Genomic DNA, 13,137 nt, shown 5'->3' with positions numbered 1-13,137 from the left:
CCGGGCCCCCCCAGCCTCTGGATGGCAGGGATGTGGATGCCCTGCCAGCTCCCGCAGGCTCCTTTGCATCCCACAAGCCCTGCGGCATCAGTGGGATCGTGGCAAGGAGAGCAGAGCCTGGCATCAGGGCATGTTCTGGGGCCAGGGTCGCGGTGACGCTGACCATCCCACGCGCACCATCTCACATGTGCAAACCTCAGCCGCGGTGTGGAGTGGGGCCGGGATGTCACTCGGCTGCTCCTGGGGTTGTCAGGGCTTGAAAAAGTGCATGGGAAGCGCTCTGTGATCCCTAGGGAAACTGGTGGGAGAGCCGTCCTTCCAGGAGGTCTGCTCCCCGTGCCGTGCCATTGGAGCACTGGAGCCGGTGAAAGCAGGACCAGGGGACTGGTTCTCCTTCCCGAGCATCACCTCGCCACCCTCTCCCCCACCGCAGGAACGGGGCCACCACATGTAGGAGGGGATTCAAGCTTTTTGGAGGAGCCAATGGGAGACAAAACGAATAACAAAGCACCTTCTGGATGGCTGTTGTTAGTCACACTCACTTCTGATTAAAGATCATTAAACATGAAATTAGCTCGTTTGTGTTACGGGTCTCCCGGGGGTTCCTTTAATTAGGAAGTGCAGATGGCCACGGACCCGGGGAGATGGCAGTGCTGGTGAGGGGCAGGGGCGTGCGTGGGGCCGGGAGCGGGGCGGGGAGGGCATCTGAAGAGAAATTAATATCTTTTTTTTCCCCTTTTCTTGTTGTTGTAAACCCCTCAGCATTTCACAACAAATCACAGATAATTAATAAGTACATTCCCTTAATGACTAGGCTTTTTAATAGCAGAAATTGGAAGATGCTGCGTCGATTTTTTTTTTTTCCCCACTTTCCCCTCTCGGTGCTGTCTTATCGGCGTGATTAGTGGCAGGGCCCACGGGAGGGACCGTCCCCTCTGCCCAGCAGGATGCTGAAACTGCCCTTTGCAATCCTCATGCCGGGGGGGACATCGGCTGCGCAGCCTGCTGGCGTCCCCCTGTCACCGGTGCCCCTGAGAGAGCAGCATCCCTGCTCCAGGGGCTTTCCCACCTCTTGGTGCTCTGGTGTCTTACCAGCCTGGGGAAGCAGTAGCAGCAAACGGCGCGAGGGAGCAGGTTTGTGGTGAGAGGATAACGCCGGCAAGGGGTTAGGGACTGCCAGCTCCCGGTGGGGCTGGGGCGGTGGAGCTGGTGGGGACGGCTGCCCAGTGAGCTGCTTGGACCTGCTGGTCCCCTTCCCTGGCACGAGCCCGTGGCCAGGCTGGGCTGGGTGTCACAGTGCCACCAGCCTTGGCCCAAGCCCATGGCCAGGCTGGGATGAGTGTCACAGTGCCACCAGCCTTGGCGTGAGCCGGTGGCCAGGCTGGGTGCCGCAGAGCAGCGGCAGAGCAGGAGTTGGGAGGACGCAGTCGGCGCCGTTAAGGTTTCATCTGGGTTTCTGTTGTGGGCCCAGATTGTTTTCCTCGTTGAATAATAACAGCAACAATCGTCCCAAAGCGCTGGCCGTGCGTGCGGAGCGGAAGGCTGGTTTGCGCGGCGGCTGCTGACGGCTGATTGAGTGGCAGACATGTTAGCGCCGCCACGGCTGCCGGTGCGCCTGCATCGTGCTCGTGTCCCGGCACGCGGAGAAGAGTCTCCGAGTGCCCTTTAATTACCCCTTCTGATGGCGCACGAAATGCTGTTGTGACAGCATTGCTGCTCTCTGAATCGCCTCTTTAGGAATTTTATCAGCTGCCTCGCGTCCTGACATGCGGGGAAGAGGAATCTGAGCAGACCTTTCTGCCTAAATAGGCTCTAAATACCCCAAATTAAGGATACGTGTTTCTCCATTGAAGCAAGGACGCTCTTTTTCATGTTTCTGCCGCGTGAGGAGGGGAGCTCTGCCGACTTATGGGGCTGCTGCCACGCTGCCTGTGCCCGGCTCTCCTGCGGCTCCTGATGCCTGCAGCAGGACCGAAGCATCCCGGGTGTGGGGACACGGTGCAGCCTCACACCCGGTGGCAGCACAGAGGCTGTGGTCACACCAGTGGCACCGTCACGGGGCTGTTTGGCCATGGTGGAGGCTGTGCCGCGCGGCGGCGGGTGGGCGCCAGCCATGAGCAGAGAGAAGCATGGCAGGCGATGGTCGGTCCTTGGAGGGCAGACGAGGGGAATGTGGGGTCCCAACCATGTCCCAGGGACAGCATGGGGTGGGCAGAGCTTGGTCCCCAGCGATGTGGTGGCTACCAGCAGTATGATGGAGGTGCCAAGGGGATGACTAAAGGGGAGGGACCCCTCTGCCATCCTTGTCTGGTACTAACTCAGCTCTCCCTTTTCTCTGCAGGAGGAAGACATTGAGTACTACGACTCCAAGGCTGACACCGAATACGTGAGTACCGTCCCCGCTGTGCCACCGGCACAGTCACCAGCCCAGCTCAGCGCTGAGCCCCTCGCCAGGGCTGTTCCAGCACCACACCAGCGGGGCATGGCACAGTGTTCGTTACCGCTGCCATAACGAGTCTCTGCGGAGGGCAGCGAGTGCCCGCTGTGCAGCCGTGTCCCCCCGAGCCGAGCCATGGTGGCATCTGTCCGCCGGTGCCGGGCCCAGCAGCAGGCAGGTGGGCAGGTCGCTCCGCTGCCTGCAAAAGTTTCTAAAATTAAAGCTGGCATCTGAAATTCAAATGAAGAGCGAACCTTTAATTAGAGACTGAATCTAATTCTCTGCCCCCCTCCCGGCACAGCCGTCCTGTGATTTCTGGCAATCAGTGCTTTAAATACAGACCCGACAGCTCCGCTCTCCCGGCGTTCCCGAGGGGGCTGGCATTCGCCGGCTCCTCCGCACGGTGACGGTGACGGCACTCAGGTGCCACGACGTGGGCGAAGGGCGCTCCGCTGGCAATGGCTGCTGCCCTGCGGCACCCCACTTTGCTGGAAGGTCACCTGGCTCATACGTTGTGCCATGGCATCCTTCCAAAATAGGGACTCGCCGGGTTGGTAATGCCCTCGGCGCAGGGCCACTGAGGAGTGGGCGCATTGCGGTGTCCTCGGAGCTGGCCAGGAGCCTGGAGCAGAGCGGGGTGGGACTTGGGGACAATCCCAGCCAGCACTGGTGCCCCAGGACTGGTCCTTGCTCCGAGGCAGCTCTGGCAGCAACTGTGCCATTGGGGATGGTGCCACAGCAGGAGGAGAGGAGCGGCGGCATTTGGTGTTGGCAGCAAACTGCTTGCAAACCACATGGCTTCATCCAAAAATAACGCTCAGGTGACCCCACAAGCCTTCAGAAGGCCCTGTGGAGAGGGGAGGGGAGGATGCGGGCTTGATGGGGTGCCACCAGCTCGGGCGCTGCACCCTGTGCCGAGCTCCAGCTCTGCCCTCACCCCGCCGTGGAGGTGATGCCCCAGAGCAGAGCCGGGGGCAGGCTGGAGCGGTGGATGGATGCCTTCAACGCAGTTACTGTCAAACCTCTGGTGCCATTGTCCCTAGGTGGTGGCAGCAGGAGGGCTCCTCGGCAGGGGAAGCCGCAGCCACAGAGAGCCCGGGAGGTGGAAGGGAGAGGTCGGGTAGGTGCTGTGACCCAAGGGGAGGGCCCTTCCTTTCCCGAGCAGGTCTCCCTGCTCAGGGTCCCGCTCCTTCAGAGCAGGAGATGTCTCCTGTCCTTCCCCAGCCTGGGGGGAGACAGCCAAAGGAGGAAGGGGAGGGCGCTGCTCTCCACGGCAGCTCCAGAGAGGATGGAGCTAATGGGCTTAAAATGCATTTAAGCAGATTTTGGATAGAAGCAGAGGAAAAACTGGCTGGCAGCAGGAGATGGCCCAGGGAGCAGTGCAGCTCCCTGCCCAGGGGGCCGAGGAACAGGACTGATGCATCCGTCGGGCTGGGCAGGGCTTTTGTCGTCACTGCCGCGGGCAGGGGACAGGGAAGCTGGACATCCCCATGCCTGGTGCTATCCTGACCGGTCCTGGTTGCCCATGCCCAGCTGGTGTCAGCAGCAAACTGAGCTGGCAACTCCTGGCCGATAGCTTTGGGATTAGATATTTCTACAAGCGAGGAGAGCATCCTGGTTACGTTAGGCAGGATTAGGAAATAGGAGGCATCTCGACCTCGGAGCTGTGGCCGTCGAGCCCTCTTGGCACACGGGACACCGGGGAGAAACCGCGCACCACGGTGTGGCACGGTGTCCCAGGGGACGGTGGGGCTCAGCTCCCTGGTCCCCGGCCCTTCCCCAGGGGAGGTTCTCGGGAAGCAACAACCTTGCAAATCCATCATCGGCCACACTGACTTCAGTTCTCCTCTGGGGAAAAATCAAGCAAAATTGGGGGGAGAGGGGGGGGGTCTTCTTGCCAAGCTTTGTGGGTTCAGCAGGGAGGGCGCTTCCCTATCAATACCACTGCTGCTTCCCAGTGAAATCCCAGCAAATTTAATTCCGCCAAAAATAATGGAGACAAAAGGTGATGCTGAAATAAAAAAGGAGGGAGATGATACCTGAAGGTCTGAATGGAACTAAATAGCGCTCTTTCCGTCTTTTCTTTATTTAGCTTCAATTTTTATATTTAAATTGAGCAGGATCTTGCTGAAATGGAGTTAGTTCTGATGGACAATGCCTATTCAACATAACTGGGGCTTATTCACAAGCCTTATGCCGGCTTTAACTACGGCAAGAAAGAAATGAGCTTCCTATTCATTTTGCTTGCACCTCAGCTCCGCTATCTTCCTAAACAGATTTTGGATTTCCAAGTGGTTTTGAACAAATGGGAACATCAGAAAATTTTCCTGGGGTCCCCAAGGCTCTCAAAATGTTTGCAGAAGCGAAGTTTTCACCTTTCCCCGCTAGCAAGGGCTGTGGGGTTTATTTGGGGACAAGCGTTCAAGTCAGCAGACGCTCTTAGTTGGGTATCACATGGAGAACAACACAGAAATAAAGTGATTTTCCATCTTTAGTACTGTGTTTATGGCAGGGGATGATGCTTAAGTCACAGCTGAGGCCAAAATCCCCTGGGTTGTGCCGTTCTCTGGTGGGAGCTGATGGAGCCTTGCCCAGGTCCTGGCTGGAGGACCACGTTACGGACTTCATGTTCTGCTTTGCATCAGCCATTAGCTGTTGGTTCCCAGGCTGTAAAGTGGCGGACGAGAGTTTTCGCTGTTGCTGCTCCTCCCATGGTTGGAGAGATGTACCCGGTGGCAGTACAGCATCCATCAGGGCCTGGGGACATCCGTGCAAGCCCTGGTCCTTGTCCCCATCCTCTCTGCAGGACGCAGGGCTGATGCGAGGAGGAGAAATGGGGTCGTGTCGTTTTTTTCCCCCTCCGAAGTGAACATCATGGCTTCTCCTCCTCTGTAGGCACGCAGTTTGCAGGTGAAGGTGCTGCTCACCCCAAGGTCAGCCCCGCGGCACCCACCCGCCTGCTGGAGGTCCCTGGGAGCGAGGGGCCGGCGGCGGGAGGCTGCACACCAGCCTCAGCACCCTGCGGCGCAGGGGAGAGCCCAGCACCGGTGCCGGCTGCAGGCAGGGGGGGCCGCGCTGCTCACCCTGCATGGGAGATGTGGCGAGGAGAGGGAGGAGGGGAAAAAAAAAAAGCCCCTAAATGTCAGCAGCAGATGAAGGGTGTTGGAAAATTTAATCTTCCAACTTTCTCAACTAATGTGACATTTGGATTTCCTCCCGATAAGCTATCAGCCCCAGAAGTTTCTTTCTTTTGCCTTTTTTCTTTTTTCTTTTTTTCTTTTTTTTCCCTTCTTCTCTCCTCTGGCTGGTAATTTAAAAATAAATGGTCTAGAAAGATCTCTAAACAGTACCTTTGGCAAAGATTAAAAAAAGCGAAGGGGGATAGGGGAGCAGGCTGGCGGGAGAAGCTGATTGTTATTTATAACCAGGGCTGCTATAAAAGCGGGAACGTGGCTGGAGAACACACTGTCTCCCTCCCCGGCATTAAATTGCTGCATTTCAGGAAAAGCTGAGATATTTAAGAAAGAGCCCTATTGCACGGGCCTGGATTTTCTCAGCCGTGTGCTGGGGGCTGGCATTTATATTCATTATTAGTAGCAATGACGGCGTGTTGATATGAATATTTCGCTGTCTTTTCCACACTTAGCATCTTCCTGGGAAAATTAAAAGGATGTGTTGGGATAGTGTGTGATATAGTCTTGATTGGGCGTGTGAAGGGCAGGGGGTGGGGTGCAGGGATGCTGTCGGTGTGCTGTGGCTCGCAGGAGCTCTGCTGGTGCCGGGGGTAGCGGGAGGAGCACCGCAGGAGGAGGCTGTGGCTACCCAGCTGGTCCGGAGCTGCGAAACCCCAGCCGACATGCCAGGGCAGCCACCTGCGCCGCTCGCCACATCAGCCCCGCGTTTGTCATCGGTGCTGCCATTTAAGCAGTCATCATTAGCTGCGATGGCTCGTTCCCATGGAGATGAGCAATGAACGGGGGTGTCTGCATCCGCGGGAGCTGCCTGGCCGAGGCATCGCTGCCGCGCCAGGTCACATCCCCGGCTCCATCCGCAGCTCCAAACCCCGTCACTGGTGGGGACCCCCTGGTAGTCCTTGTGCCCGTGGGCCTGGAGGCGATGGAGGGCAGGTACTCGCCGAGAGCGTGGCAGCCCCCAGTAAAGCTGTTGGGTGGTGCCACTGGTGCTTACTGGGTGTTGGGGCATCTCTGGGTTTTCCCCTCTGTCTGTCATTTTGAGAGACTCAAGAGAAAATGTTGTGACCGGCAACCCAGCTGCTAAAGCGCTGAAGATGGCAAAGGCTCTCAGGGCACAATGATTTCTTGCTGAAGCAATAAATACGTATAATATTGATATATTGCCATGGAGTCGATTTCTAATGGTGTGTAGCAAATAATATATTCAAACCGTAGCATCTATTTGTGTTACGCTGTACATATTGTAACAGATAAATAGATGTTTCCAAGTTCTTTTGAAGTGTGATGGTGAGAAACGCCGCAAAATCTGGCTGGGGGCCTGCTGAGATGCTCGCAGTTACACCGGTGTAAATCCAGGAGAACTTGAATCATCTTCTCCTTTGCTCTAATATAAATTTAATGCACAATTTCTTCCTCTGGCCATCCCAAGGTGGCTCCTTGTAGCCCCAGCCTAGCACCAAGACGCTTCCATCGCTGCCTGGGCTGGTGACTGCTTTGCCTGCCTTCATCCGGCTGGAAATTACCCCGTTTCAGGGGCCAAATTCAGCCTGGCTTAAACAGGAATAACTCTGTTGAGGTCGGGAGATTTGTGGATAAAGGATAAACATAGCTCAGATAACATCAGCTCTTTCCTCAGGTCTGTTTGCCATATAGGTGTCAGTGATGCATGAAGTGTCCTACGTATAGATAGCTGTATATTTGTCTCCGAGATCTATACATATGCCTCTTTACAGCTACATGAATGAGAGCAGCCAGACAGCGCCCGACCTGGCAGAATACAAATTAGCCCCTCAGAAGTGGGTGATATAACGGAATAATGATAAACAGAGGAGTGGTAATTATATACAGTTGTTCCAGCTCCGGTGAAGTGGGGAATAACCATGCCAGCCTGGGGGAAACAGGGAGGGCTGGATTTTCCCGGCTGCTGGCGGTGGTGGGGGCAGTGGATGGGCCGGACCCAGGCAGGGTGCCCCACCGATTTGGGATGGAGAGGGACAGGGAGGTGTCCCCAGGACTTTGCTGGGCTCAGGAAAAAAAGGGTTTTAGTGTCAAAGCAGAGTTTTTGGTGCTGCAGGTGCCCTCGGGGCCACTGCTGTATCTCCTCTAAAGCCTGTTCTCAGCAGGCGCCTCTAAATCACCGTCTGGTGCTCAGAGAGGTTGGCAGGGACAAACTCTTGTGTGTGCAACCACTTTCCCCCAGAGAGCTGAGCCCCACATTGATGGCAGGCTCAGGGCCGGCTCTGCTCTCCAGACAGCCCACGGCCCAGCACGCAGCTGGGGTGCCGTCTCTGCTTCAGCATCGCTGCTTTGCAGGGTTCCAGCAGTCGGTTTTGTGCCTTTTCTCTGAATTTACATGAAATTGAGAGCGTAATCTGTATTTCGATCTTGGCAACATGGCTCGGGGGAGGTGGGGACGGTCCTTGCCCGCCTCCTGCTTGGCGACTGCGGCTGTAATTGAGTTCAGCATCTTCCTGGGCGGCTGGAGCCCCCGCGCCAGGGTCGGCTCGGCAGCGTGTTTACGCTCGCAATCCATCGGCTGGAATTAAATCCCAAACCTTGCATATCAATCCTGTTATTCTCCCGAGCTGTGGCAAATGGTTTGGCCACCCCTCACAATGTCAGGGAAATGTCACTGCCTTGGTGGCCGGACGGAGCTGGTGGGAGGGGAGGTGGCATCTCTCTGTGTTATCTGCAGAGAGGGAATGGGGAGGAGGCCAGGATGGGTTTTAAATTGGCTTCATAGTTTATTTTCCAAACACATCATTTTCCTTTAAATATATGTCTTTTCCCATGAGAAATTCAGATCTTTTGTTCCCTGGGTTTTGTCGCGAGGAGCCTGGCTGGTGGGAGAGCTGCTGACGCTGGGACACGGAGGACAGCAGGATGGGACCGTCCCCTACCCCTCAGCCCTGCTGGAGTGGGGTGCTTTGCCGCGGGATGGCATGGAGCGTCCCTCAGGGCGACCATTCCCAGCACGGCACCGCACGAGCCCTGGCTGGAGCTGCTCGCGCTTCCAGTCACGTCCACTGTCGTTTCCGCGGGGCTGATCTCTGCCACCGCAATCAGACGGCCTTACACGGGCCCCGAGATAGGCACTTCACTCGGGAGGAGGCACAAAGGGAGAGGCACTGAGCTGCTTCTCAAGGGGAATTCGCTCCCTCGCCAGGCAGCTTGGCAGCCGAATCCGCTGCTGCACACCCCCTTCGCCTTTGGCTCCAGCAGCCAGAACCAGGGGAAGGTGGCCGGAGCCGTCCTGTGCCCCAGCTTGGGCTTGGCACGTCCCTGCGCCTGTGCTGCCTGTCCCTGCCCGTGGATGGGGCAGGCAGCTCCGCGTCTCTGCCCCTCTTCAGCGGGGATGTAGCTCCGGGGGCACAAAGGGAGGGTGCTGCCGCATCCTCCTCCCGACCCCGAGCATCTCACAGCCAGCTGCAAACAGCCTTCCCCGGCCACAGGACCCGTGGCAGGGATGCGGCAGCTCGGAGCCGGCACCGTCTCCCGGGTGTCTTTGCTCCCGGTGGGATGGTGGAGGCTATTTCCCCAGCTCTGTGTTACCCCTGGTACCAGTACCGTACTGGCAGCAGGGCCCCGGGAAGGGAGAGGAGGGCTGGGAAGGCGAAGGAGTGTGTTCCAGCGCCAGCAGTGGGGAATTCACCATCTCTCCACCATAATTAAATATTGTTTGCATTGCTTATTGACAGAGCGCTAAGCTGCGCTCCATTTTAATTTGTTCTTTGATAGTTGCCTTTTGCTGCTAATTGATTTTCAAGGCTTTTTTTTTTTTTTTGGTTTGGGGTTGGTATTTTTTTTGTCTGATTTAATACCTGCCGTGCTACCAAAGCCGGAGAGGCGAGGGTAACCGGTGCTCGCCTTCCTGCCCACTGGCTCCCGGCACCCGCTCCCCTGCGCCGCCGGGACTGGCGTGGGCTATGGGCCAAATCTGGGGTGAGAGCCGGCACTGCTGGTCTCTGCAGGGGCACATATGGTGGTGGGATTTGGGCGGTGGCGTTCCTGGCATGCCATCCAGGTCTGACACCCGTGGGTGACCCCGTGTGCTCTGCTCCTTCCCTCAGGATGATCCCGACGGAGAAGAGATCGAGAGGGAGAAGTCCAACTCCTTGAAGCTGGAGTTCACCGATGATGCCAACTTCAAGACCAAAGTTAACTATTCGTACGCTGCCGTGCAGATCCCCACGGACATCTACAAAGGCTGTGAGTGACCCTCCTCACCCGCTCCGCTCCACTCTGCGCTGCCGGGCCGGGCTCAGCCTCCACCTCTCCGGCTCAGGGTGCCGCAGCCCCAGGGACCACCACCCCGGGGTTGCCCCAGCTGGGTCTCGATGCTAGGACGGCACTGAGAAAAGGCAAAGTCACCATGTTCAGGACAGAGGTGACAGCATGTCCCTCCCCGGGGACCCTCAAGCATGGGCCAAAGAGGCAAATCGGGGGTTAGGGATTATTAGGGAAGGGATGGAGAGCAAAGGAGAGCTGATAATGATGGCAACAGGGTGAAGCTCGGCTGCGCCCACACGGCTGTGATCCTCCCCGCAGAAATGCTCAGCGAAGCTCGAGGAGGTTCAAAGCGGGCGCCGGAGATGATCAGAGGGACAGAGCAGCTCTGTGCAGGAGCAATTACAGACACAGCAACTCCCAGCTCGTCGAAGGGAGCGAGACGGGGCTGAGGGGTGGGAGAGGGGGAAGCAGGGATGCTTCCTCGCTGTTTTCGGGTTGCTGAGGGTATGAAAAGGGAGGAAGAGCAGCTGAAATCCTGCAGGAAAGCAGCGAGGGTGATTGCCGGACGGTGCAATCAGAGGGCACGGGCTGCCCCAGAAAGGGGGACCGGGTCGGTGGGCCAGCCCGGGAGCGAGCAGGGAGGGATGGGCAGACAGATGGATGGACGGATGGATGGGATAGGACGTGCCACACCAGCTTTCAGTCCCCACTGGGAGGTGACACAGTCCCTGAGCTTCCAGAGCTCTCTCCTATCTGGCCCTGCTGTGGTGGCACATGGTGACAAGTCGGTCTCCATTTCCCTCTAGTGGCTGCTCTGCACTGAGCTGGGGACCGCTCCTGGCTGGAGGTCATCCTCCAGCACCCACGGGCCGCATCCTGCGCCCAGCCCCAGACCCTGCTGTTGGGGGACACCCCTTGTTGCCCCACACTGCCGAGGGCACCACCGTCCCTGCTTCCTCTTGTCTTGGTGGCACTTGCCGAGGGCTCCCGCGTGGTCACAGCTGTGCCGGAGGCTGAGCTCACATTCCTGCCCCAAGTGGGGCTTTCTCAGTACACGGGGTTGCTACCGGCACGGCCGCACTCAGAGCTGCATCGGTGTGATGATTTCACCGTGGCGGCAGCAGCGGCAGTGGATTAGAAATTTGCAATTAGTTTTATTACCCGGCTAGCGCAGACCAGGCAGCTAATGAAGCACATCGGGCGAGCGGGGGGCGGGCGAGCAAGCGGGGTGGGCTGCACGGCATGAAATATTCATTACCCCTCACCCCTGCTCTCCAGCCGACGCTGCGGCTGATGCCCTGCCACGGCCGCGTAAATCACCCCACTCACCGTGGGATGAGAGCAAATGGGAGATTAACGTGCTCCATGGACTCATCCCCATGCGGAGAGGGATGCTGGAGAGGGGACGGGGCAGTGGGGGATCCCAGGGGGGGAACGGGCTATGGCCACAGGCACAGCGGTGTGTGGGCGCAGGGATCAGACCCTGCCCAGCAGCGCCACGGTGCTCCGAAAAGCCGAGGTGCAGGGTAGGGCGCTCAGTCACTGCACCCCAGAGAGCGAGTTTGGGGTGCGGGCACGGGGCCTCCTGTGTGCCCATCCCTGCTGGGGACGCCGGCGAGCATGGCCGGTCCCCGCAGAGCCGTGGGCAGGGAGCGTCTCCCCGGTGGGACCTGGCAGAGAGGCGCTATCGCTGCCTGGCACGCTAATTAAACTGCTGCGGAGACGCCCTCCGCCGTCACCCCTCACTACACACACAAATTACATCCTATATGTGTTTTATTTACTGTGCCGTTTTTAATTAAATCTGCCATCGCTCGCTAGCGGGGCGGGGCTGGGCTCACCCTGATGGGGACAGAGACAAGATGGGGACAGGGACAGGGATGTCACTGGGGGGGGCTGGCAGCTCTGACCTTGACCAAGGGGGACAGGAGCCATCTCGACCTCAGGCACAGCATCCCACCCGATGAGCCACAGCTCATCACTCCGCGCAGGAGGAGGGTGTAGGGGCTGTGTTTGTGCGCAGGGAGGGTGTCGGGGCTGCATTCACGCACAGGGATGGTACAGGGGCCGTGTTCACGTGCAAGGATGGTATAGAGACCGCAGCGATGTGCAGGGATGATTACAGCAGCTGCGTTCACGTGTGGGGGTGGTATAGGAGCTCTGTATGTTCGCAGGGAGGGTATAGGGGCGGCTGTTGTGCAGAGGGATGTATAGGGGCTGAGTTTGTTTGCAGGGATGGTACAGGGACTGTGTTTACAGGGATGATATGGGGGCTAAATTCATGCACAGGGAATGTGTAGGGGCTGCATTTGTGCACAGGGAGGGTATACGGGCTGTGTTTGTGTGCAGGGAGGGTATAGGGGCTGTGTTTGTTCGCAGGGATGATATGGGGGCTACATTCATATACAGGGTCTCCGTTCGTGCTCGGGGACGATACAAGGGCTGTGTTTGTGTGCATTTGTCACGAGCCTGGTGTGGCTGACAGGTCCCGAGGGACTGGGGGTGTGGGCACTGCCGGGGCTGCCGGGGATTTGTCGGTGCCCAGCACGGTGCCAGCAGCGCTGCCCGGGGCTGCTCCCTGCGGGCAGGAGCCTGGCAGCCTGCTCGCAGCCCCTTCTCCTGGGAAAAAAAAAAGTACTGTGAGAGAGCCAAACAAGAAATCATCCTAAATGCCCAGATAACAGTGCCGTGCGCAGGCACAGTGCTGAGAAACGGCTGGGGAGGCACTGAGTAAATCGCGGTTTGAAGGCACAGCCGCCCGAGGGAAGAAGTCTTCTTCAGCGGTGGTGTTGGGATGGAGGGACCTGGGATTCACCTGCCCGTGTCCCACCAGTGCCTCGGGGCCGTGGTGAAGGCTTGAATGGGTGATGACAGTGTTTCGAGGAGGGACAAGTGTGGGAGGAAGCCTTAGGAGAGCTAAATGTACTCACCAAACGCATGGCAGCTCCCCTGCAGCACTACACCGGTTGCTCTGCCCAATGCCGAAGAGAGGGGCTGCTCGAGAGAGCTCTTGCACCCCAAAAATGCATTGGGAGTCCCCCAGGAGGGAGCAGTGCCTGGCCTCGGGGTGCTGCTGGCTACCTGCTCCGGCCGGCAGTAGCACCGCTGGCTCCTCCACACGGTGGTCCTGGGGTGGCCCAGCATGGGCTGCTGGGGGACACCATGGCACCTGCCCAGGGCACCCATGGCATTTGGGGTACCCCAAAGGGCCCCGTGAGCGTGGGGAGCTCCCGCTGTCCCTAAGGCAGCCTCCACACTGGCCAGCCGGCCTCGTGC

The 13,137-nt window shown here is 58.2% G+C and overlaps 1 protein-coding gene across 1 annotated transcript in view; it reads left to right on the top strand.

The window, feature by feature from the left end:
* Positions 1-13,137, top strand: part of CACNA2D2 (calcium channel, voltage-dependent, alpha 2/delta subunit 2) — a 207,649-nt gene that overhangs the window by 166,789 nt on the left and 27,723 nt on the right. The window contains exons 4-5 of the mRNA XM_009891300.1: positions 2,342-2,386; positions 9,702-9,840. Of these exons, the coding sequence (XP_009889602.1) occupies positions 2,342-2,386; positions 9,702-9,840 (184 nt within the window). The remainder of the gene's footprint in view (positions 1-2,341; positions 2,387-9,701; positions 9,841-13,137) is intronic.

Source organism: Charadrius vociferus, unplaced genomic scaffold (genome assembly GCF_000708025.1).
Source record: "Charadrius vociferus isolate BGI_N301 unplaced genomic scaffold, ASM70802v2 scaffold758, whole genome shotgun sequence".
In the NCBI taxonomy this organism is placed as follows: Eukaryota; Metazoa; Chordata; class Aves; order Charadriiformes; family Charadriidae; genus Charadrius; species Charadrius vociferus.
The sequence above is the reverse complement of the archived record's forward strand: the minus strand, read 5'-3'. Positions and strand labels throughout refer to the sequence as shown.